The 22,769-nt window shown below is 50.1% G+C and overlaps 7 protein-coding genes across 11 annotated transcripts; 5 read left to right on the top strand and 2 right to left on the bottom strand.

Annotated features, from left to right (window-relative positions):
• The first annotated feature begins 4,352 nt into the window (after positions 1–4,352).
• On the top strand, positions 4,353–5,662 carry LOC9653895 (transmembrane protein 45B). Its single transcript, XM_002978743.2, has 2 exons — positions 4,353–4,910; positions 5,035–5,662. Exons 1-2 carry the CDS (start codon positions 4,564–4,566, stop codon positions 5,528–5,530), a joined length of 843 nt encoding a protein of 280 aa, XP_002978789.1. The 5' UTR covers positions 4,353–4,563; the 3' UTR covers positions 5,531–5,662.
• Positions 5,553–8,040, bottom strand: LOC9658948 (ubiquitin carboxyl-terminal hydrolase 24). The gene is made up of 8 exons (XM_024683646.1): positions 7,926–8,040; positions 7,612–7,778; positions 6,813–7,277; positions 6,567–6,760; positions 6,289–6,515; positions 6,149–6,240; positions 5,921–6,082; positions 5,553–5,855 (listed from the first exon to the last, which is right to left on the bottom strand). The coding sequence occupies exons 1-8, from the start codon at positions 8,038–8,040 to the stop codon at positions 5,667–5,669; spliced, it is 1,611 nt and encodes a 536-aa protein (XP_024539414.1). The 3' UTR covers positions 5,553–5,666.
• Positions 8,041–8,241: 201 nt separating this feature from the next.
• Positions 8,242–11,404, top strand: LOC9653894. 3 transcript variants are annotated; one of them, XM_024683834.1, is made up of 4 exons: positions 8,242–8,627; positions 8,676–9,548; positions 9,616–10,298; positions 10,357–11,404. In XM_024683834.1, the coding sequence occupies exons 1-4, from the start codon at positions 8,452–8,454 to the stop codon at positions 11,382–11,384; spliced, it is 2,760 nt and encodes a 919-aa protein (XP_024539602.1). In that variant the 5' UTR covers positions 8,242–8,451; the 3' UTR covers positions 11,385–11,404. The 3 variants fall into 3 exon arrangements, with proteins under 3 accessions (XP_024539602.1, XP_002978788.1, XP_024539603.1); XM_024683835.1 differs by having other exon boundaries at positions 8,557–8,740; positions 8,794–9,548; XM_002978742.2 differs by having other exon boundaries at positions 8,242–9,548.
• Positions 11,405–14,080: 2,676 nt separating this feature from the next.
• On the top strand, positions 14,081–15,393 carry LOC9658946 (probable ubiquitin-conjugating enzyme E2 C). The gene is made up of 6 exons (XM_002978741.2): positions 14,081–14,400; positions 14,479–14,506; positions 14,589–14,816; positions 14,899–14,962; positions 15,012–15,071; positions 15,131–15,393. Exons 1-6 carry the CDS (start codon positions 14,282–14,284, stop codon positions 15,178–15,180), a joined length of 549 nt encoding a protein of 182 aa, XP_002978787.1. The 5' UTR covers positions 14,081–14,281; the 3' UTR covers positions 15,181–15,393.
• Positions 15,394–15,767: 374 nt separating this feature from the next.
• On the top strand, positions 15,768–16,772 carry LOC112349379 (RRP15-like protein). Its single transcript, XM_024683694.1, has 6 exons — positions 15,768–15,941; positions 16,014–16,121; positions 16,178–16,247; positions 16,314–16,459; positions 16,513–16,593; positions 16,656–16,772. The coding sequence occupies exons 1-6, from the start codon at positions 15,828–15,830 to the stop codon at positions 16,713–16,715; spliced, it is 579 nt and encodes a 192-aa protein (XP_024539462.1). The 5' UTR covers positions 15,768–15,827; the 3' UTR covers positions 16,716–16,772.
• Positions 16,773–16,794: 22 nt separating this feature from the next.
• On the top strand, positions 16,795–19,843 carry LOC9653893 (CTP synthase). 2 transcript variants are annotated; one of them, XM_024683693.1, is made up of 19 exons: positions 16,795–16,933; positions 16,976–17,142; positions 17,213–17,263; positions 17,328–17,445; positions 17,502–17,623; positions 17,681–17,764; positions 17,837–17,887; positions 17,958–18,020; positions 18,074–18,117; positions 18,178–18,244; positions 18,297–18,362; positions 18,422–18,541; positions 18,599–18,748; positions 18,812–18,889; positions 18,940–19,025; positions 19,108–19,156; positions 19,427–19,507; positions 19,572–19,665; positions 19,731–19,821. In XM_024683693.1, exons 1-19 carry the CDS (start codon positions 16,816–16,818, stop codon positions 19,757–19,759), a joined length of 1,638 nt encoding a protein of 545 aa, XP_024539461.1. In that variant the 5' UTR covers positions 16,795–16,815; the 3' UTR covers positions 19,760–19,821. The 2 variants fall into 2 exon arrangements, with proteins under 2 accessions (XP_024539461.1, XP_024539460.1); XM_024683692.1 differs by having other exon boundaries at positions 19,572–19,843.
• LOC9653892 (S-type anion channel SLAH2) lies at positions 19,730–22,712 on the bottom strand. 2 transcript variants are annotated; one of them, XM_024683691.1, is made up of 5 exons: positions 22,692–22,712; positions 22,557–22,626; positions 22,381–22,492; positions 20,357–22,154; positions 19,730–20,280 (listed from the first exon to the last, which is right to left on the bottom strand). In XM_024683691.1, the coding sequence occupies exons 4-5, from the start codon at positions 21,689–21,691 to the stop codon at positions 19,840–19,842; spliced, it is 1,776 nt and encodes a 591-aa protein (XP_024539459.1). In that variant the 5' UTR covers positions 21,692–22,154; positions 22,381–22,492; positions 22,557–22,626; positions 22,692–22,712; the 3' UTR covers positions 19,730–19,839. The 2 variants fall into 2 exon arrangements, with proteins under 2 accessions (XP_024539459.1, XP_002978674.2); XM_002978628.2 differs by lacking the exons at positions 22,557–22,626; positions 22,692–22,712 and having other exon boundaries at positions 22,353–22,387.
• Positions 22,713–22,769: the final 57 nt, after the last annotated feature.

Below are 22,769 nucleotides of genomic sequence, written 5' to 3'. Positions count from 1 at the left end.
TGAAAGTTCACATACTTCGCAATCATCCCTTTGAATGTCCGAACGAGCCGTTCCACCAGACCGTTGGATTGTGGATGATAAGCACTCGTAAAAGTGTGGCGTATCCCCAACCGAGATGTCAAAACATGAAATACCTCAGCCATAAATGCAGGACCATTATCTGAAAGAATCCGCTTTGGACAAGAATGCTGGAACACCACTCGATTGAGGAGGAAGTATCCAACAGTAGTTGCAGAGGCACTAGCAAGAGCACCAACTTCCACCCAACGAGTCAAGTAGTCAGAAGCAATAATAACATACTCATTGCCAGCAGTCGATCGCGGAAAAGGTCCCATAAGATCAAACGCCACCAACTCAAACGGACGAGAAACTGCAATTAACTCCAACCGTCCTTCCGCAACACAAGGGGGAGTATTACGAGCTTGGCACCAAACGCAGCTACACACATACCGGATAATATCACGTCGCATCTCTGGCCAATAGAAAGATCTGCGCAGCTTCTCGGTGACACGACGGTGTCCCATATGCCCACCTAGAATAGGAGAATCATGGTAGGCATGAAGAAACCGCAGAATAAACACCAAAGGCACCATCAGCCGTAAATGATCATCAGGATCCGTCCCCACAAAATAAAGAAGGCCATCTTCAAGGCGATATTGAGAATGTAAATGCCGAAAAGGCAAGTCATCAGCAAGTGATGCAGGATTCTCAAACCCATCTCGAAGCTTGAGCCTCGCGAACCTCATCCAGAGAAGGTAGATCTTGCTCTACGCCCTGTGGACACTGAACGTCAAGGACAGCAACCGCCGACGGCACAGAATCCTCATCTAGAAAATCCACAGATGCTGGAACAACAGGTTCGTCAGAAACATGAGAAGTGAGTGGAGAAGGAAGAGGAGCTCGAGAAAGGGCATCAGCATCAGCCATAGAACTCCCTGGGCGATGAACAACATCGAAATCATATATCTGAAGCTTCAAAGCCCATCGAGCCGTACGACCAACCAGGTTCTTCCGCTTCAATAATGAAGTAACAGCAGCATGGTCACCTTCAAGTAACGTCCGAGAACCATGTAGATATGCATGAAGTTTCTCGAAACCCCAGACTGCTGCTAAACACTCCTTCTCCGTCGTGGAGTAGTTCATCTCCGCTGGTTGTAATGTACGGCTTATGTATGCAATGGGATGGCGTTGACCAGGCACACTCGAGCTCTCTTGCATCAACACACCTCCAAGACCAATGTCAAAAGCATCCACGTGCAAAATAAAAGGTCGAGTGTAGTCAGGATATGCCAAAACCGGAGGAGTCGTCAATAGCTCTTTGAGATTCACGAACGCCCACTCACAATCGGGAGACCAGATGAAAGATGACGTTGATGACTTCAGCAACGCTCACAATGGTATAGTGCGATCGGAAAGATGATCCACAAAACGACCGAGATACTGCACCTTACCCAAAAAGCGCTGCACATCATTCACACACTTCGGAGTAGGGAACTTTAGAACAGCCACAAGTTTGTCAGGATCAACTTGCAAACCCTCACGAAAAATACGGTACCCAAGATAAGTTGTGTCCTTGGACCCAAACACACACTTCGACCGCTTCAGCTTTAAACTAACGTCGCGTAGCCGATCCAACACTTTACAAACATCACGAACATGCTCCTCCCACGTCCCCTCCGAGTGGATCAAGACATCATCAATGAAGTCAGCCGTCACCTCCGGCATATCGCAAAGAACCTCATCCATCATCCGCTGAAAAGTTGCTGGAGCATTGTTCAAACCAAACGGCATCACCAAAAACTCGTACAAATCAAATGGTGTACGAAAAGCAGTCTTAGGAATATCTTCTTCAGCCATCGGTACTTGCCAATACCCAGAAGCAAGATCTAGCTTGGTGAACCAACGACTTCGCCCCAGACGATCCAAGAGATCAGCAGTGTGAGGAAGAGGGTACACGTCCGGGATCGTCACTTCATTTAACGGACGATAGTCGATGCAGAAACGAATACTCCCATCAGGCTTCGTCACAAGATGAGATTCACATGCCCAAGGACTCCGCGACTTCCGAATAACACCCTTCTCCAACATCTCCTTGACGTTTGCACGTAAAATCTTGATCTCCTTGGGTGACCGACGACGAACAGGAACCTTGATTGGACGAGCATCCCCGGTTGGAATGGGATGACGTGTGGCAATCTTGGCCCCAGATGATAGGTCAAATTCAAAGAGATCAGAATACTCCTTCATGAGCTGGTCAACAGCTGCAACACAAAGATCATCGGAGGGATCGGAAAAGGGAAGAGCAGAACAAGATGGAAACACAAGAGGAAATAATGGGGGAACAAAAGTAATGGAAGCAGAGGTAAAAGTAGAGGGACGAAGAGGTACGGAAGTGAGAGGAATGGATGAAACATAAGGAAGTATGAGACAAGGGGGAGAAGCCTCAAAGTCACACTTGGCATGATTGTGCTGCAACTAATCCATACCAAGAATGAGGTCAAAAGCTTGACTCGGCACCACCCGCAACGACTACAACTCAAGCTCGAGATCGCCCACACGCACAACCAGGTCCGCCTCATCTCGTGCACATGCATGTGTACGGCCGTTGCCATAAAGAATGAAAACTGGATCCGCCGCACGACGCAAGTGTAGACGACAACGTGTGGCAACAGGTCGAGCAATAGAAGATAAACTCGAACCTGTATCAACCAACACGGAGAGAAGAATAGGAGACCTCTTGTTATAAAAACGAGCTTGGAAAGTAAACACTGGATGAACCGATGCCGAGTGAACCCCTTGATGATACTCCCGAAAGAAAGATGGAGGGGTCACTAACTTATTCGCGCAAGGTTCCTCCATTACTCGCGCGACTCCTCGTTTCCCGAATGCACCTCGGTATCCAAACCTTCCACCGCAGCAGCACCAACGGGACGTTGCTGACGCCAAGGTCTCCACCCAGGAAATGGAGGTCGCCAATCCGGAAAGCGCCGACAACGCCGATAAGTATGACCAACTTCATCACACACCCAGCAACGAACGTCACGGCCACGACCACGTCCTCGCCCTTGTCCTTGGACTCGAGTAGCAGCAGCATCAACCTCCATGGGAACAGGACCATCACTCATAGGAAGTGGAGCTGAAGGACGTGTAGCAAGAAGTGGAAGAGGCGACGTCTCATAACGTTGTGCCAAGCGAAGAGCATCGTCAAGAGTGGCAGGAGCAAGTGCATGCACAAGTCCGACAAGATCTTGACGAAGTGCTGGCCACAGCATTCCTAGCTTGATCCGCTCCGACATATTTGGCTCCGCACGAAGCAAAAGACTTCGGAAACGAACGCCAAATTGCATCACCGACTCAGATGGCCCTTGGTGAAGACGATGCAATTGTTGGAAGGCATCATCACAATCGTCGGCGTGTCTGAAGGCGCGTTTGAAGACGTCCGGAAGAACACTCCAATCGCCACGAGTAGCTACGCTCAATCCATTGTACCACTGCAATGCCATCCTTTGGAGACATGTGGGGAACTCACGCAAACGTCGAGCATCATCCCAAGAATGATATGTGGCAATCACCGTGAAGTGATCGAACCAATGGTACACATCATCCCCAGGATTCCCACGAAAGAACTCCGGCCGAACGCGAGGATTGGCACCAAAAGCAGGAGGAGTTGTACCATGTGCCGTGAACGCCGCCATCAACTGAGTTTGGTTGTTCAACTGCAAGCGCATAGCATCAAGCAATTGAACCAACTGCTGCTCTAGAGTCAAAGGAGGAGATTGCGGATCGGCCATGAAAATGAATGAAAAAGAAAGAGCAAAAGAAGAAAAATGACAAAAAGCTGGAAAGAAATGGTAGATCTAGACAATGCAAAAAGCTATATCTAAACCAAAATCCTGAAAGGAAAGAACAAAAGAAAGGAAATGGAAAAAACTAGATCTAGACAATGCAAAAGCTAGATCTAAACCGAAATCCCAAATCCAAGCACTCCCCAGGGACAATCAAAGGTGCCCCTCAACTCCACCAATGTGAGTGCATGGAATATGAAAAGGGAATACAGAAATGTGCATATCAATTAGCCCAAAAACCCTAGCTTATATACAAGAGCGAGTGGTCCGGATTGAAACCAATCCGACGGCTACCAAAATCCACTACGCTAATATTAGTATATGGCATTGTAGCCGTACACTTGGCCCTCACACATATATATACCTATTATAATGTAAAACCTACTATTTCACATATATTTTATGATTAATAAAACTAAAGGCACAAATAAGTTAGAAACTTAAATTAGCAATAACTTTGTTATTTATCTAAGAATTTTCAATTTACCAGGATGGGGTCCACCTGTAAAACCCTAAAATGCTTTTAATATACAAAAGAATATTCTAAGATAGTATATTCTGTCAGCAACAAGAACAAGAAAAAAAAAAGAAAAAGGCGGCCGGTGTGGAAGTGATGATGGCGGCGGCGCGCAACGCGGATCAGGATTGATTGGGTCCATCATTTGGTCCGCGCAAATCACAATCCTTGCCTGCTGTGCCACCCGCCCAATTGGAATCCATGGGATCTTTCCGAGGCCATGCAGTCCCAGGCACGCTCTTCCTGGTCGTGGGCATCTGGCACACCCTCAATTCCCTCCTCAAGTACGTTTCCAACCCAAAGGGCTTCCAGGGCCGCGTCTGGCACGCCCTCCCCAGGGTCACAGGCTCCCTCCGCTTCCTCGAGCTCTACATCATCACCCTCGGCGCCCTCCTCGACCTCTGCATCGAGTTCTTCTACTCCCCCCACTTCCAGTACTTCGTCGATGGAGCCCTCAACGCCAAGCACCTCAACAATTTCGAGCACTCGGCAATGCTCCTCATGTTCTTCGTGCTCGGCGCCGTCGCGCTCTTCACCGAAGCTGCCGGGTACGTATCTCCCTCTTTTTTCCCTGCTCGACACGATTCATCCAATCAGCAGCTAGTCAAAAAGAGAAAAAGCTGTATCGAGAAAGACGAGTTCACTTACCTCGAAAGCCTTTTGCTTGCGCAGGGTGCTCCATCTTCCACTGGGAGCTCTCAACATCATCGCCGGCATGGCCTTCACCGCCGAGTTCCTGCTCTTCTACTTCCACTCCACCACGCACGCCGGCCTGGAAGGACGATACCATGAGCTCCTCGTCTACCTCATCGGCCTCTGCATACTCTTCTCGTGCCTCGGGGCAGCCTTCCCTCAGAGCTTCATCGTCGACTTAGCCAGCGGCATCTCCATCACTCTCCAGGGACTCTGGTTCTACGTCGTCGCCATGGCACTCTATGGATCCTGGGTACCACTGGGCTGCAAAGGCTCCGAAACTGGTATCAAGTGTGATGCCCCCGCGTATGAGACCCGCGGCCAGTCACTTGCAAACTCCCAGTTCAACTTCCTCATCGTCTCGGTTCTCGGTGCTGTCACCGTGCTATATGCTGTCGCTGCTCACTTCAAAGGCCACCCGGATGTGTTCTATGTTGACGACTTCGATGCCAAGGCTGCTGCCGCTTCTACATAGAGAGATAGAACCCGATAATGCGTCGCCGAAAAAAGTTTTGTTGATTAGAAGTAGTTCCTGTCTTGTAGTATCTCAGACCCACACGGTCTCCAAAAAAACTCCGTCAAAATGTAGTCTCGACAAATCCCCTTACCTCCTAAAGCTTTCGGTAGAAGAGAACATACGCCTGCTTGTTCAAGACCATGTCCACGCTCACCTTGTCAACCATTCGGTCGTCGAATCGGAGCCACGAATCGCCGTACTTCGCATCGGCTGTGTAGTGCCCGCTTGTCACGTCTTTGCCGTGGTGCATTATGCTTGCTATCAACTCGTACCTCGAAGTGGCCTGCATTGCGTAAAACAAATGTAATGTAAGGTAACATAAAAGTGCATCTTGACAACTAGTATAACCTCGTTGCCTGGAGACAAGAGCTCTTTGCCGACTGTCAGCTGCTCGGAGAAATCGATAGCTCTGGAAACCTTACGCGTTCCACTGTTCCCATAGCCAAAGCGCAGCAGCTGCAGAATGAGTACCTTCGGCAGCGATACCACCTTGGTGCCTCTGCTAGAGTCCTGGAATGCAAAATATAAAAGGAGTCGGTACCTTCCCATACCTTCCCTGGTGAGAACTTGACAAACCTTCAAAGCGTCCTCCACGGAATGAACTGTTCCTGAACTGATATCCAGAGTCAACACGTAGAACGGTTCGACCTGTATACTGGCCTTGCTACCTGCCTAAAAGCTATCAGCGATCTTAACTTAGATTATATGCAACGAACCTTTTGGCTTGACATTGTTGTACAACTGTCCACAAAAAATGTCGGTGAGAGGCGACCAAATGCGACTGCATGTCCGGACTCGAGCAGTTCGATTTTTCGGACCCACTGTCTCCCACTCGTCGTCAACAGCAACACCCGCCTCGGAAACGGTTCGACCATCCAGTTTAAGAAGCTCCTCGTGTATTTGATTCAACAGGAAGCAGAGGAACTCTGGCGCATCCTCCTGTCTACAATACGGACGTCAATTCTGCTAAGCCAAGCAATTGCTGAAAACCAACCTCCTTGGCTCGTTTGGACGGAACGCTGCCAGGCACGGATCGAACATTGACGGTACCAACGCTACTCCGGTTTGAACATCCTTGTTTGCAGATTCTCCTTTTCGGTAGTACGAGTCGGATCTAGTCTCTGATGAAGGGCCCTTCTCGAACTCGCTGATCAAACTGACAAAGCCATGCAGAGCCGGAAAACTTTCCTGAAACGTAAAACATCATATCACGAGCTAAAAGGAAGGTGAATTAACTGACCGGAGAAGGTGTTTTCCCTTTTAGCGTCAGCACCAACTGCAAGAAAGGTGGACAGGACAACAGCGCCTGGAGCGTCGAATTCAGGTAGCAAGAGTTGCCGGTGTTCACGAGCCCCCGTGGCGTGATAGCTGCTGGTTGCACCAGCGACGCCCATGACTTTGCGACTGTCTTCGAGGCGCCAGGATCACGCTCGCGTTGTCTCTCGGGGTTCAGGGACGTACGCTCCAACTGGCTGGCGACGTTCCTGATAGGAGTTACTGCGATAACCTTCGGCGATTGCGGCTGTGGTGGTGGCGCAATATGCTTTACACCGTTGGAAGGCTTTGTTGGCCCCGCGTTCGTCTTTGTTGTGTCCACCGGTGCCTTCTTCTCAGGAGTTACGTTCTTAACCACTGGCTTCGAAGCGGACTTGGACTCTTGAAACGACAGCGCCTCATCTTCACTGAAAGATCCAAACAAGATCACCTGAAACGATAAAAGAAGACTGTCAAGCAAGAAAAACTCGCGATAAGAAGATTTCCGGGCATGAAGACTGGATAAAGCATTCACGGGAATTCATCCAAGACAGAGAAAGTAAATGAATTTTGAGAGAAGATCCGAGAAATATTTACCAGGCCACCAAGCTAATGGATTTCGAGACAAGAGAGAAGTATCTACAGCACAGACTCGTCAATCATCCAGGCCCACGAACGAAAGAAGCGATCAAACAAGCACGGAAACCTCTCGATGCAACGAAATTTCGATCGGAATCGAGAATGCGGCATTGGACACCATCGCAATCCATCGGGAAAGAGCGCACCTTATCCATCATGTCTTGCGCGGCGCCATGAAAACTCCAGAATCCGCGAGCCGATGCCGACCTAGAATCCCCGGAGCGAGAGCGCGCTTGAGCTGTAAGGACGCTATCCGGCAGCAGCAAAGAGACGCCGGCTTCCGCCCTAGAAAACGAGCACACACAATGTATGACTGCCAAGGGTTTAGGTTTTCTCACCTCGAATAAAAGGATTAAAAACTCGCCCTGGAATATACGGGGAAACAAGGAATATTCACTGCTGTGGCTTTTAGGGCTTGGTTTAAAATCGTGCTAACTACTTCTAGTCCATGTGAGTTTACCACCAGAGCATTCGGTGACTGGGAATGAAAGAAAGAATCTTTTCCCACGACGTGAGGGGCGTGAAAGACGGCCGTGCGCGGCCCAAAGCGTTTGAGGCCCACCGACGTCGGCCATGTACGGCCCCGGCATTCCACGAGGGGGAATGCCCTAACGGTCGGCGGAGGCGCGTTCGATCGTGTCTACGTGTACACTCCGGATGCCGTTGGAGCAGCCAGGTGGACGTTACGACGCGGAAGATGCGCCAAGAAGGAACTTCCCCCACGTTACCATCAATGGGATGTTCTCCTTGATCATCGTTTTAGGGCGCTCGATCATTCCAAAACGAAGCGATCTAGCTGCCAAATTTTTGTCCCAGCTTTGTCATCGCAGAAAAATCAATCGCTATCGCCCGGATCTTTCAAAGAATGCGTGCCAAACTAAAAGTCCAGCTTCACGGACATCCAATTCTCGTCTTGTTCATTGGTGGGTCTGCTCTCCTTCTTTTGACACATATATGAGCTGATCCATCAATCCATCTAATCGCAAATGGGCGCACTGGGAAACCCGGGCAGCAATGCCGATATCACGCAAAGCTTGCTGTGGGATCACAAATCCAGCGCGAATTCCAATTCCAATCCCATTTCCAGCGCTGCCAAGACCCGGATCGTCAAGGGATTGAAGCTCACGGCGGGTCTCACGCTCCTTCAATTCATCTTCGCAATGTATGCTACATTTCTTCTCTATTTCATGAGCCCCAATGTGGATGTCAGTCACACGCCATGGACGTCTAGAATCGCCATCGCGCAGCAGTGGAAGCACATTCTTTGGCCGACAGGTAGCCATTCACAGGGGATTTTCAAGAACCCTAATTCTCCGCTATCAAAACAGGGCACCTGCCAGATCGAGGACCTTGCCTTCCCCCAGAAGAAATCTAACAACACACGCATGATCCAGCTCAAGACGGAGCTTTTCCAGGAGATCACGGCCTTTCAGCAGCGAAATTCCGGCAGCGAGACGCTCCAGGAGCTGCTGGATCTTCCATCATCGAGCTCCAATTCCACCAGGATCACCGTCGTGCTCAATCACTTCAAGCGAAGAACACTCTGCGCCCAGCTGGACGCTCTCCTCGATCAATCCCTGCCCCCTCAATCCATCTGGGTGCTCGCATTCGCCAGCCCCAATCACGACGCCCTCAGCCGGATCGTCGACGCCTACAACGATTCGCGCATCCAATTCATCTCCTCCACCTTCGATTTCAAGTACTATGGCCGATTCCAGGTCGCGCTCCAGGCCGATTCGTGCGATTTCGTCTACTTCCTCGACGACGACATGATCCCGGGCAGGAGAATGCTGGAAATCCTCTCGCACGTCGCGGGGACTGAGAAGTACCGCAACTCAGTTCTTGGAAGCATTGGCCGGATCCTCCCATTCCGCCAGAAGGATTTCTCCTTCCCAAGCTATCGCAAATTCGGATCAAAGGAAGCTGGGATCTATCTCCCGGATCCAGCGTACGGCATTGTGATCGAGAGGATCGTTCAAGTAGATTTCCTCTCAAGCTCGTGGTTCCTGTCCGCCGAGAATGTCAAAGCTCTCTTCATCGAGACGCCATTCACATTCGCAACAGGGGAAGATCTCCATCTCAGGTGCGAATCTTTTAGAATCTTTTCGAATTTTTAAACTTTCTTTTACGCGCTCTTTTTAATGTTCCAGCTATCAGATGCAAAAGTATAGGGACGCCGGCTCATACGTGCTCCCAGTTGATCCGACGGACTCGGCGACGTGGGGGGACAAGGAACACCGTCTGGCATACGTATCCGAGACGACTGTCATACACAAGGATATCGTCGAAATACGGGACGATCAATGGTGGCGGGCGCTCTCTCGTGGCTACGTGACGCAATGGGCGAGGATGAATCCACAGCAGAGTGACGTCATCTTTTACGCGCACAAGCTGGACCAGGTCGCTGACTTGGCACCACTCATCGCGCGGTTTCGTGCCACGCTAGGGAAGAAGGCCTACGTGGCGGTCGCCGGTGGCGTGCACTGCCCGTGCGAGGAGGCCGCGTCACTGCTGGGCTTGCCCGCGCAAGCATGCCATGAACGCCGGTTTAAGATCTTTGACCTGGAAATGGGCAGCATCGCCGCCACGTGGAAAGCGGACGAGGGGGACCGTGGATTCTCGGGGCAGTTCCAGGAGATTTACGGCGCGATGAGAGGCCTGGTGAGGATACATTCCCCGGCAATAATCGTGACCGTCGCTGATTTGGAGCGTGGTGTGAGGGACGCCGTTGATCTTGCAGCGAAACGGGGCAATGCAACACTCGTGGAGCTGCCCAGACCGTCGATCCAGCATGCGTTGTGGATGGCCGATCTAAAACCCATTTCTCTCCAGCGTAAGTAATGATCCACTGGATTTTGATCGATTTGTCAATCTTTGCTATGATTTTCCAGAATGGAACAAGATGACCATCGTGGTAAATATCATCACCCAGAACCGTGTTGGATCGCTCAATCGATTGCTCCAATCCCTCGCGTCGGCCCACTACTTGGGAGATAAAATCCACATCACATTCAACATGGATAGCAAAGTGGATGCTCCAACGCTAGAGCTCGTCCATGCATTCCAATGGCCACACGGGAGAAAAATCGTACGCCGTCGGATCATCCCAGGTGGCCTCATCAGAGCCGTGAGTGAGAGCTGGTATCCCGCCCACGACCACGAATACGGCCTCTTGCTCGAGGACGACATCGAGGTCTCTCCGTTCTACTACATGTGGCTCAAGTACGCACTACTTACGTACGTATATTCTACGACCGGGCCTACGGTTCCAATACCAGAGCTGGGTTCCATTGCTCTCTACACGCCAAGGCTGGTGGAAGTGGTCAAGGAGAGGCCAAAATGGAACGCTACGGACTACTTCAAGGCACTCCACCCGAATACGCCGTATCTACACCAGCTCCCGTGTTCCTGGGGCGCGCTCTTCTTCCCAAAACACTGGAGGGAGTTCTACAAGTACATGGGCAGCCGCTATACGGAAGATGCCAAGGCGAATCCCGTACAGATTCCAAGATCCCGGACCAACGGCTGGCAAGCGTCATGGAAGAAGTTCCTCATTGATCTCATGTACCTCCGTGGCTACGTGAGCTTGTACCCAAACTTCCCCAACCAGACGAGCTTCTCGACCAATCACATGGAGCCAGGTGCCCACATTGCGGCCGTTGATAACTCGCTAAGCCACAAGAGGGAGGACTTCACTGTGCCGTTGATGGAGGAGGACTTTTGGAAGATTCTTCCGGCACAGAGGATGCCACCACCTTCAAAGCTGCCGGTGATCAACCTCTTTAACCAGGCAGTGAGCATCAAGGGACTCAAGGCGGCTGGAGCAAAGCTGGGGCAGGATGTATTGCCTTGCAATGCGACCCAGATTGTTTTGGTGGATCACATAACTGGCGATCCTACTAATTGTGCTAGATTTTAAGAGCTATTTGTTTATTCGCTCGTCAAAAAGGGTACGCGTGTAGAAAACACAAGAAAAGACTGATATTTACCATATTCGGTCTAAAGAATGGAGCGGAGGTGACTTTCGGAGGGAGCCGCGGTTTGGGCCACAGATTCATGTTCAGGGCGGATGGACAAGAAGCTGTCTTTCAATGCTGCAGAGAATTGCAAGTGGAGAATAAGAATATCCATGTTATTGTATCATGCTATTAATCTGGGCTTTGTTTCGCAGTACAAAACAACCACAAGACATATTGATCCATCCTTCAAGACACTAGACTCTAACCATTAAGAAAGCTGTTGGTGAAGATGTTGTTCAAACGACAAAGGCAACTTGTTGGTTAGATTGAAGTCTTAGGGAAAAGGCAAAAGTTTATCTCAGGAATAGCTTGCAACATTGGCTTCGAACTTCAGTAGAATCCTTGTCTGTTCTGAGAGCGGCCTGTAAGTTAACAAGAGATAATGTCAATTCGTCTTTACTTTCGGATTTTCCTACACACCTTTTACGTTGAAATTGAAATCAAACCAATTCGCCCAGCAAGTCATTCAACGGACGACACAGCCGATGAGCCTGAAGCTCGATTCAACAGTCTCCAATCGGTATCCCGTCCCAAGTCGAATCTCGCAGCTTAGTCCCGTGGCTGGCAGCCTCCGAGGATGGCGGCCATCAATGCCTGTCTGCACGTCACAAGCCTCAGCAGTAAAGCGAAGCATCCCATACACCTCGTTGTAGTTGGAGTCGGACCAGAGCACTGCAACAGGCAGGAAAAAGATTGTTCTCCGCCGCATGTCAGTCAGGTAGAGGTGCATCTCGTCTCCGTTTCCACAGACTTGGGCGTGCAGGTTCTGTGGAATGAGTTGCTGAAGGTAAGCAACGAGGTGAGGAATGTCATCTGGGCCTTCCACGGCAACCAGGTTTTCGCCCTGGCCGTCAGGGTGGCGGAACGCGGGATCGAAATGCACTCGCCAGGTAGAAACTGCGGCATCCGGTAGAAATTTTAGAATGGAATTGCCCAGGCGGGGTAAATTACATACCCGGCATCGCAATCCCCCCTTGAGCTCCATTTCCTCCGGTGCTGGGATCAGACAGCAAAAAGTCCTTTCAAGTGAATTTGTTAAAGGTGGCAACCTTCGGTGGTCTGCTCCTCAACAGGCTCAGCAGCTGCAAGGATACAGTGAGTCATACTTTATTTTTCGTCCTGGACGCCATTACCTGATATGTCTTGGTCAGCTATGCGTTCGTCGGGGCGATCGCCACCAGAATCACGCCCTGACAGAGAACATATGTTAGCATCACTAGCTAGTAGGCGCATCCAACTTGAACTAATCTAAAACCGACCTTGCTCGTCATCGTCCCTGGTTTCAAGCTCATCTTCCGGACCTCCATTCTCTACAGAAAGCCATGTTAAAGACACCCCTGCTGCCAAATCTGCGAAACAAGAGCTAAATACCTGGCGCCTGGATTCTTGCCTCACTCTCGTTCTGGAGATCACCAGCGGAATCTTTCCCTGACAAGGAAGCGGTAGAATTCGAAGGAGTCGAGCCTGGCACTGAGAAGAAAGAAAGAGAAGAAAATTCACATGAACGATCAGAGACATGCACGACTTACCAGGCACTGAAACCACATCGGCGTCGCTGGCGCTAGAACTAGGCGGCAGATCCAGTCCAGAGCACAGATTTGCAAGAATGGCTGCGACTTCTCGCGCAGCAGGGAGGCACAGGCTGTCGAGAATCGATGCGCTACTCCCACTGCCGATCAAGAACACAGCTAAAACGAGAAAAACCAATGCGCGCTTCTCCGTCGCCATAGCCTCTCGCCTCTCGCCTCTCCAAAGAACGCTCCTTTCTCACCCCTTACGTCCGAAAAATTACTCCGGTTAAAACCAGGTAACTCACCGCCCCTGCCACTATTACTCCAGGTAAGTCACAGCCCCGACACAGTCACTGCTCGGTTAAAACCATATTCATAAATTACCAGTTAAGAGTCTTACTGCGAATGTTTTTCTTAGTATTGATCATGAGAATATACTGATACTCTGCAAAGGCATATATAAGAATATACTAGATATTCTTTAGTGAAGCGCTCTATGTTCTTCCACGCTCCAAGCTCTTTTATGCTCCTTGTTCCTCCAAATTCCAATCTCTATGTTCTCTATATCTTTGACCAACAACAAAAAAAAAATTAGTCAAATAAAATTTGTTCTTATACAGTTAATCTATGAGAGAATATTTTTATTGCAGGAATTGTGGCATGCACGACTTACAACCAGCAGTTAAAAAACTCGAAGCGGCTAAAGCTTGGGAATTTTACAAACTACTGATCAAGAAGACATAGCTAAAATGAGATCCCGTTTCTATCACATCTCCTACTCTAAAGTCCCATGCTCTCACAAGTTAACAGTGATTAAACATAGTTATCTATCTATCTAGTCACCTTCCAAATTCTAATCAAACCAAATTCCTTATAAAACAAGTTCACAGCAATTTGGTACACATTATAGATTGTACTATAATTTGATTCTTGCAAACTATAGAAACAAACTATCGATTGCAAACCTTTAAGATCTAAGCATTGCAATTCTTCTAACGGATCCTTGTGGCTTCAACGGCCCGGATCCCGGCCCGCTTTTAAATTCACGCAACGGTCAAATTGGGCCCACGAAGGCGTGCGCGTCGCTTGGTATTGCACGGACGCCACTGGGTATTCCAATCCCGTTGAATCCCCACAACGCATTTGCTTTTGGTGGAAAGCACAAAAGCGAGAAGTTCTTTTCTCTTCCAGAGTCCTCTCCATTAGCATTTTAGGTCTGGTTCTAGCGAGAGGGTAAGGCGCCAATCTCACCTCTCCTCTTCCCTCCTCGGCGGCGCTCTGTGATCATGAATATGAACGGCGGCGTGGATGCGATCGCGCAGCAGCAAGCCACCAACAATCCGGCCAGCAGCAAGCAGAGCAAGCCGAATTTGCAGCCCGTGGACAGCCATTCCGTGACCAGGAGGTGCGTGTTCTTGCTCTCTAGGGTTCCTTTCCCCTCTCGCTAGGGTTTGACGCGAGCTGAGCTTCCTTCTCCTTCCAGGTTGCAATCGGAGCTCATGGCTTTGATGGTAAGAGCTTCGTTTTTCTTCTCGACGTTTCCGTTGGTCTCAGTGGTGTGTTCTTCGTTTAATCCTTCCTTCTTTGCTATAGACTTGCGGGGATCCGGGAATTTCAGCGTTTCCAGACGGTGACAACATCTTTACATGGATTGGAACCATCAAAGGAGGCGAGGCGACTGTCTATGAAGGTCTCTCTTTCAAGCTCTCGCTGCGCTTTCCCACGGATTATCCATTCAAGCCACCGCTGGTCAAGTTTGAGACGTCGTGTTTCCATCCCAACGTCGATCAGCACGGCAACATTTGCCTCGACATCTTGCAGGTACGCGCCAGTGAAGTTTTGCTGGGATTGAGATGATGTTCTTCTCACACAAATCTCTCTATGCTGTGGCTGGCTGGCGCAGGATAAATGGTCCTCGGCTTACGATGTTAGAACCGTTCTGCTATCGATCCAAAGCTTGCTTGGAGGTAATGCGATCTTTTCTCGAATCGTTTTGATCATCTCTCGCTTCTACAGAGCCAAACAACAACAGTCCTCTCAACAGCTATGCGGCAACGTTGTGGCCAAACCAGGAAGGTAAGTTTTCCACGAATTCCATAGCCAAGAACTTGTAACGATCCTTCGTTTTCTCGCAGAGTACAAGAAAGTGATGATCAAGCAGAGCCGCGAAGGATCCGGGCGATGAAGAAGAAGTTGCGAAAAGGAGAACACTCGCGGGAGGAGCCGTGAAGTTTTTTCTTCTTTGCCGGACGAAGCTCTTTGGCGGAGGAAAAAAAAATCGAGTTGGCTCTACATGGCTCGAGCTATGGAGCATGAGAGCTAGAGCGAGCGCGAGAGAGAGAGAGAAGCGATGTTTTCTTCTTGGCTCTAAAATTTCCATCAAGCATTTCCATTCCAATCACGGGAGTGGCAGCGGCGAGAGATCTTTCCAAGGATCAAGGAGCATCCACTTTCGAAAATACTGCCGCGCATCGATGGTCGCCCCTTGTGAATCTTGCGCATTGTGATAGTGGCCGCGCCCACGCCCGCGCCCTTCTCGCCCCCATTGCCTTCGTCCTCCTCCTCTAGCACCACTGTAGAACCTCGATGGCGATGGCGACGGCGATGGAGCCGCCGGGTGCGATTCCTCTTCTTCCGTTCTATCAGATTCTTCTTCTTCGCAGGCCTTCCTCTTTGTGGCGCTGGAGCTGGGATCGCTTGCCTGATTCGACTCTTGCGCAGCGGCGGCCTGCCGGATTGCGAGAAGGCGCTGCCGCCGCGATTCCACTGGTTCTACCTCCATTGTCAAGAACCCTAATATTTCAAGTGGTATAAACCCTAGCTATAGAATCGATGAAAACGGCGCGGGAGGAAGACGATGACGCTGGCCAGGACGAGAATGCCTATAGCAGGGCCTTCAGCAAGATCATCAAATCGTCCTACAGCGACTCGCCTGGAAGCGCAGTGGTACGTTTGCTCTCTTGCCGCTCCCTCGGCCTCCTCTGATCGATTCGATCGATCGATTTCTCGCTGTCCTAGGGTCCAGTGTTAGCTGCTCGGAGGACGCTCGTCGCCAAGAAATTGGCGGCGCAGGAGGATGGGGCGGTGGCGGCGAAGAAGAAGAAGCCAAGCAAGCAAGAACAAGAGGTATGAAATATTAGTTTCTATGCTTATGGAAGAAGGAAAACTTACGACTCTAGTAGCGGCATTTGCTTCCAGAATCGTTTGTGAATGCCAAGGAGATGGCACTGATCAAACTGGCCACCAGAGGAGGTACGAGGATTCTCTAGTTGAATAGAATTCCTTGCGTTTCTTCTCACGAGCTTTTGTCCAAAACAGTGGTAACTCTTTTCAATGCGGTGACCAAGGCACAGAAGCTCCAGGCCGACTCCGAGTCTCTCAAGTCCCGGGATGCCAAGACTGTGATCAAGCAAAGCAAAGCAGCGTTCCTCTCAGAGATAAACAACGCGAGATCTCAACCGGAGGTAACGAAAAACTCGAGGTTTTCGTCGTGTGATTTTGGGTTGCTTTGTGACAGGATACTGAATCTAGATGGCCAGTTTTGCAAAACGATTTTGTGCTCGGGAAGTCCAAACTCAAGAACTGGGACAAAGACAAGGTAGAGACTGCGAGATTTCGAGAATTCTCCTGTAAAAACTTAGCGTTTCCTTTGCCTTGCAGCCTGGTACCAGTGACGATGACAACGACGACGATGATAATGGGACCGATGACGAGATGTAATCGAAAACTTGTTCTTCGAGCGGTATTGGAATCCAATCTTCTTCTTTTTTCTGCGAACTACCAAGCTTAAATATTGGTGGAAGGGTTTAGGGTTTATAGGATGAAGTACGTGGTGGTAACCGGCGGCGTTGTGAGTGGCCTGGGCAAAGGCATCACCGCCAGCAGCATTGGAGTCCTCCTCCAAGCTTGCGGCTTGCGTGTTACTGCCATCAAAATTGGTATGCTCGTTTTTTTTTGTAACACCCATCCATCGCTCGCAGATCCATACCTTAATGTGGACGCTGGAACAATGTCGCCCTTTGAGCACGGAGAAGTGTTCGTGCTTAACGATGGTGGCGAGGTCGACTTGGATCTCGGGAACTACGAGCGCTTCCTGGACATCACTTTGACGAGAGATAACAACATCACTACAGGCAAGATCTATCAGGTATGTGACTTATCGATCGATCCAAGTCCTGTGAATACTGAAGGTTTGCTTGTGGATGCTGTGATCATAGTCTGTTTTTGATAGGGAAAGGAGGGGTGACTACCTGGGAAAGACTGTTCAAGTGAGCATGGTTTTGGTTTTTCTGTCGTTCGAAAGACTTGTTTCGTTTGTGTGTTTTGGTATAGGCCATTCCTCACGTCACCAATGAGATACACGATTGGATCCAACGCGCTTCCAAAGTTTCTGTCGACGGGAAGGAGGGTGAAGCGGATGTGTGTTTGATCGAGCTTGGAGGCACTGTTTGTGAGTGTTTTTCTTTGTTGTTTCTTCTTGCTTGTTGATTTGATAATATTGTCCAGGTGACATGGAGTCAGAAGCTTTCTTTCGAGCTCTGAGCGACTTTGAGTTCCGTCTGGGACGAGAGAACTTTTGCCTCGTTCATGTCAGCCTTGTTCCTGTTCTTGGAGTCGTGGGCGAACAGGTAACAAAGCTGTCGAATTTACAGCTCTTCTCAGCATTCTTTGCAATGTGTTTTCAGAAGACGAAGCCCACACAGCACAGCGTCCAAGCGCTTCGAGCCTTGGGATTAACACCCACACTACTTGCTTGCAGGAGTGCCAAAGTTAAGCCCGTGCTACCATTTGATTCATCTTACGAGTTTTTTTTTTTCCTCTCTCTCCAATTTCTTGCGCAGCCATTGGAAAAGAGTACTAGGGAGAAACTTGCGCTCTTTTGTCATGTCCCGGTACGTTTCTTTCATCTTGGTCTTGTTTTCTATTTATATTTTTTTCTAAGTAACAAAGATGCATAGACAGGCTCATCACATCTTCGGCATCCACGACGTCTCCAACATTTGGCATGTCCCGCTTTTGCTCCGAGTAGGATAACTTAAAGTTCTTCAATCTTTTTCTGACTCTTTCCACCACTCCAGGATCAAAATGTTCATCTTGCTATACTAGAAAGACTAAACCTCAGGTCTGATTTCTTACATATTCTCACTTAAATATAATGTTTAACTTTGTTGGTTTTTCACAGCACCGCACGACAGCCAGAACTATCACAATGGGAGCAAAGAGCCCAGCGACTCGATACACTTTCTTCTGTAAGACTTTTTGGAGCTCACCAGCGCAAGCTTACTAGTTTTTCACGCATAGGGAATAAGAATTGGAATGGTTGGGAAGTACACAGGCTTGGCTGATTCCTACCTCTCCGTGATCAAGGTCTGTTCACCTTTTGCTTTACTTTTGCCGCATGCGGTCTTTTTTCATTTCGCTTTCAGGCGCTCCAACACGCAGCATTCTCGTGCGAGAAAAAGCTGGAGATTGAATGGGTGGCATCGTCAGACCTGGAAGACGATGCCCCGCAAAGTCTACGCACTGCCGCATGGACCAAGCTAAAGGCACGGAACTCATTTTTTTGTTCTAGCTTTCAAGCTTATGGTTAATTGATTTTCCAGAATGTCGATGGCGTTTTAGTTCCTGGAGGATTTGGAGACCGAGGAATACAAGGGAAGCTCTTGGCTGCGAAGTATGCTCGTGAAAACAACGTCCCTTACTTGGGAATCTGCCTGGGCATGCAAATCGCCGTGATCGAATTTGCGCGCTCAGTTAAGTCGATCAATCATCTAGTGAAAAGTTCTAAAAACCTTTCTTCTTGGTTCGATTTTTAGGTGCTTGGATTGGACGGAGCACACAGCACTGAGTTTGATCCGGCTACACCACATCCTTGTGTCGTGTACATGCCTGAGGTATCTATCTCTTTTTGAATGTGTGTGTGTGATCTTGTTCGTTCACATAGATATCAAAAACACATAAAGGTGGGACAATGAGGTTGGGTGCGAGGAGAACGCTCTTCCAGACGACAAACTGCATCACTGCCAAACTGTAAGCTTTTGTTTTTGGATCGATTGGCAAGATTGTTTTCTAACAGAAGCTCTTTTCTTTTGTTTTGTTTTTCGTGCTTTAGTTATGGGAATGCAATGTTTGTGGATGAACGCCATCGCCATCGGTACGAGGTATGTCAGAACGCACTTTTCATTTACAGTATGAACATGCTACTTGTCCTGCGCTGGAACTCATCAGCCAAAAACAAAGAGTTTTTGATCGAGTGTCACTCGCTGCTTGTCATGTTCAATTACAGTCCAGTGCCACGCTTCTTGTCGTAACAGTAGAGTCGAGAAAACTAAGCTTCGAGTGTCATGCTTTTTGTCATATACTTCGATCTGGAATCTAGACAGACAATAGCTTTTTAAGTATACTGTTTTCAAGCCTTGTTTTCTGCGCAGGTAAATCCGGAGATGGTGAGCTCGCTCGAGAATGCGGGGCTTTGTTTCGTGGGAAGAGATGAAACTGGAAGACGCATGGAGGTAAGAACTCTCTCTTTGATCTTTCTTATTGCAGACAATAATCTTGCTAACGAAATTTTCTAAGATCGTGGAACTGGCATCGCACAAATTCTATGTTGGCGTGCAATTCCATCCCGAGTTTAAGTCTCGCCCCGGAAAGCCATCACCGGTTTTTCTTGGTAGCTCGAAAAACTTTCCTTCCCTGTCTACATTCCCAGTTGGTCTGATCCACGCTTGGTTGCAGGGTTGATTGCTTCGGCATCGTCAAAGTAGCTTCTCCGACCAAAGCATCGCAAAAAACTTTGGTCAAAGAAAGTCAAACGAGCATTGACCAAGAGCATATCCTTTTAGGGCTAATCGATCACCTTCGTCTTCGTCCCAAAGCACGACGAGGTGCTCATTTCGACGCTGGGAAGAATCGCGCAGCTCCAATCCGTGCTGGTGCTCGTGGCGTCCCTGGATTTGCTGCTGCCATTGCCGCTACTCGTGGAGAAATCCTCCTCGGAGCCATGGGAATGCCTCTTCCTCTTCCTCCTCCGGTTGGTGATGGCGATGGCGAGATCATTGGGGAAGAGGGTCTTCCACACCAGCCAGTGGCACATCGTCGCCACGAAGAGCAGCGCCACAGTGGCGCTAGAGACGGAGGAGAGGATCGTCGCCAGCGCTTGCGTGACGGGCGTGGAAACCTCCTGGCAGTAGTGAATGCTGGCGATGGAGATGGCGGTCATGGGAAACGTGTACGCCCACCAGGCGAGCGAGAATCGAAAGCCCCGGAAGAAATTGATCCTCACGATCTGGAAGAAAGAGAGATTCCAATCCATCGTTAGTACCGTTGGAAAGAGACCACGCAGCAAATTTTAGGGTTCTTACCAGTGATGAGAAGAGGAAGAGGGCGATGAAGAAGGCGATCCGAGAGACAATGCCAAAGTCTCCGGTGATCTTCTCCCACGCGAGGCTGGCAGCGCTGGGCGCGGCGATAAAGAGGAAGAATACCGGGTGGAGCTCCTTGGGCAGCGCCTCGTTGGTGGGCAGTCGCTGGTAGAGCGTGACGAAGAGCACCAGATAGTGCGCGAGCCCGATCGCCCAGAAGAAGATCCCGCCATCGATCCATCCCACGGTCGCTCCCAGCAGCGCGCCCACGAAATTGCCCACCACGGAGAGGTGCGTGCACGGATTCGCGACCTTGGACAGCCTGCGCTGGCCGCCCGAGAGCCACTGCCCGTAGATCTTGAGCTCTAGCGCGAGGATTGGCGCCATGAGGCAGCACCAGATCCAGGGATGTAGCGTCACTCCCGCCGATGGAGGGATGCCCAGTGCCAAGAACATCGCGGCGATCCATGGCGCGAAGAAGAAGTTTGCGCGCACAGGATGGTAGTACTCGCGCCTCACCGCCTCGAGGTAGAAGATCGCCTTGAAGAGATAGGTGGTGAAGATCCCGGCGAGCGCGATCGCGGCCAGGAACCACAGCACCGTGTTGATGATCTCCGGGGCGTGGAGGAATCGCATCGCTGGGACCGTGGAGAGGTTCTTCCAGAGAATGGATTGGCTGCCAAGCCCCAGCGCCACTCCAAACGATGAGATTGGGAAGCGCAGGAGGAATGGCCATCGCTGGTCGAGAGGGAGGAGCGCCTCCTCGGATTCCTTGAGCTGCTCGAGCTCCGGGCCTTGGAGAGCATCGAAGTATCGCCCGGCGGGAACTTGGGCGGAGTGATCTTCGTGGTGGATCGGTTTGCTGGATTGCTGCTGCTGCTCTGGATGATCGCCTGGATCGAGCTGGTGGTGTTGCTGCTGCTGCTGCTGGATCTCCTCCTCGCGGAGGCGTGATAGCTGCTTCTCGATCTTGGAGGATCGCGTCCGAAATAGCACGTACTTTTCGGAGTCCTTGCGGTGGATGTCTTGGGTGGAGCTCGGAGTCTTTGGAGACGATGGCTTGCTGCCGCTGGCGCTGCTGTTAAAGCTCGATCGCTTCTGGTCCGCGGGATCCTTTGGGGCGAAGCGCGACTTGGGCGACGATGGATTGCTCACGAGCAGCCGATTCAAATGCCCGGCGCCCATGGCCGCCATCCAGGCCGGGCTGTTCTTGGGTCTCTCCGATATTCCCCCATCCATCGACACTGCCGTCGTCGCCGGCATTGCCTGCTCCAGATCGGTGGAGCTCGCGGCGCTGCTCCTCTTCCCCATCTCCACGTCCTCGTCCTCCCCCATTGCTTCCTTTCTTCGCGTGAGTGGTGATGATCCAGTGTTCTCTCTCCCGAGCGCTTGCGTGATATGGATCGATCGATCGAATTAGGCGCGGCTTAAGTAGCGATTGTTCCAGTGGAGATCCGTGCTGCTTTGATCTGTCACGGGCGCAGTGGCACTTACAGTGGCCGCGCTTGAGCCACACAACCAAATTTAAGCTCTCCATGTTATAAACCCTAAACTATGGGGGATATTCCTAGGAATTTGACACGTCTCCCGACCGTATGATCACTCACTTTCTAGTCAACAGTGCCCGAAAGCGCCGCCACCACCGTCCACGCTCTGGAGCTTCAGTCTGTCTTTAGCTACCGCCTCCAGTCTCACCATCGCCAATCCTCGCGAGCCAAGAGCTGTGATCACTGACCCCACTTCTTCCCGGTTTCTCCATCCATAATCTCTGTGCCACGAGCCACTCCCTCGCGCATTTCTGCGATTAAACAAGCAAACCATGAGAGCTTCGAGTTGCTGTCGAGGATGAAAGCTCACGACTAGCTGGAGACTCTAAAGAAGAGAGTTTTCTAAAGTGCCGTGTTTGGAGAGTTGTGATGCGAGTGGAAGGAAGCACGCTCACGTGAGTACGAGATCCTAAAGAGAATAAAAAAGAGTGGAGAGCAAGGAAAAGTACCTTCCGCGTTTTCCAGAACGAGACTTACAGGCATGAGCGGAAATGCGTCCTTGGTATTAGTTCCTGTCCGACGTTGCAGCCTTTCTCAAAGCTGATGGGGTTGAGAGCGGCCATGTTGTACTCGAGTGGAATGGCTTCTCCTGGGAAGAAGTTTACAACATCTAAGTTTGTACGAAACCGTAACAGGAAAAGTGTTTAACTCACCTCCAGGAATCCAGTCGCCAGAGAAGGTAACACTCCTCGTCAACTTCTTGACCAGCTTCGATCAAAGGGGCTGTTCTAAAACAAGAGTTGATCAACAATTTCTTCTTGGTAAGTCTCTTCTCGTGACTGACAAACCTTGGACAGATTCTAACATGTTATGCCAGAACGGAATCCAAGCGCGACGAGCCTGAGATCTTTAAACCATCCCCAGCC

Source organism: Selaginella moellendorffii, unplaced genomic scaffold (assembly GCF_000143415.4).
Source record: "Selaginella moellendorffii unplaced genomic scaffold, v1.0 SELMOscaffold_38, whole genome shotgun sequence".
NCBI classification, from domain to species: domain Eukaryota; kingdom Viridiplantae; phylum Streptophyta; class Lycopodiopsida; order Selaginellales; family Selaginellaceae; genus Selaginella; species Selaginella moellendorffii.
The sequence above is the reverse complement of the archived record's forward strand: the minus strand, read 5'-3'. Positions and strand labels throughout refer to the sequence as shown.

Bases quoted from the DNA above. Each gene is read 5' to 3' on its own strand.
- LOC9653895 (XM_002978743.2), top strand. From the start codon at position 4,564: ATGGGATCTTTCCGAGGCCATGCAGTCCCAGGCACGCTCTTCCTGGTC. The intron at 4,911-5,034 runs GTACGTATCTCC...TTGCTTGCGCAG, and splicing joins CTCTTCACCGAAGCTGCCGG to GGTGCTCCATCTTCCACTGG.
- LOC9658948 (XM_024683646.1), bottom strand. From the start codon at position 8,040: ATGGCCGACGTCGGTGGGCCTCAAACGCTTTGGGCCGCGCACGGCCGT. The intron at 6,083-6,148 runs GTTTGTCAAGTT...TTTGCATTCCAG, and splicing joins CCGTGGAGGACGCTTTGAAG to GACTCTAGCAGAGGCACCAA. The intron at 5,856-5,920 runs GTTATACTAGTT...TACGCAATGCAG, and splicing joins TCTTGTCTCCAGGCAACGAG to GCCACTTCGAGGTACGAGTT.
- LOC9653894 (XM_002978742.2), top strand. From the start codon at position 8,452: ATGGGCGCACTGGGAAACCCGGGCAGCAATGCCGATATCACGCAAAGC. The intron at 9,549-9,615 runs GTGCGAATCTTT...TTAATGTTCCAG, and splicing joins GGGGAAGATCTCCATCTCAG to CTATCAGATGCAAAAGTATA. The intron at 10,299-10,356 runs GTAAGTAATGAT...ATGATTTTCCAG, and splicing joins AAAACCCATTTCTCTCCAGC to AATGGAACAAGATGACCATC.
- LOC9658946 (XM_002978741.2), top strand. From the start codon at position 14,282: ATGAATATGAACGGCGGCGTGGATGCGATCGCGCAGCAGCAAGCCACC. The intron at 14,507-14,588 runs GTAAGAGCTTCG...TCTTTGCTATAG, and splicing joins CGGAGCTCATGGCTTTGATG to ACTTGCGGGGATCCGGGAAT. The intron at 14,817-14,898 runs GTACGCGCCAGT...TGGCTGGCGCAG, and splicing joins TTTGCCTCGACATCTTGCAG to GATAAATGGTCCTCGGCTTA.
- LOC112349379 (XM_024683694.1), top strand. From the start codon at position 15,828: ATGAAAACGGCGCGGGAGGAAGACGATGACGCTGGCCAGGACGAGAAT. The intron at 16,122-16,177 runs GTATGAAATATT...CGACTCTAGTAG, and splicing joins CAAGCAAGCAAGAACAAGAG to CGGCATTTGCTTCCAGAATC. The intron at 16,248-16,313 runs GTACGAGGATTC...TGTCCAAAACAG, and splicing joins CAAACTGGCCACCAGAGGAG to TGGTAACTCTTTTCAATGCG.
- LOC9653893 (XM_024683692.1), top strand. From the start codon at position 16,816: ATGAAGTACGTGGTGGTAACCGGCGGCGTTGTGAGTGGCCTGGGCAAA. The intron at 16,934-16,975 runs GTATGCTCGTTT...CATCGCTCGCAG, and splicing joins TGTTACTGCCATCAAAATTG to ATCCATACCTTAATGTGGAC. The intron at 17,446-17,501 runs GTGAGTGTTTTT...AATATTGTCCAG, and splicing joins CGAGCTTGGAGGCACTGTTT to GTGACATGGAGTCAGAAGCT.
- LOC9653892 (XM_024683691.1), bottom strand. From the start codon at position 21,691: ATGGGGGAGGACGAGGACGTGGAGATGGGGAAGAGGAGCAGCGCCGCG. The intron at 20,281-20,356 runs GTAAGAACCCTA...TCTTTCTTCCAG, and splicing joins TCTTCCTCTTCTCATCACTG to ATCGTGAGGATCAATTTCTT.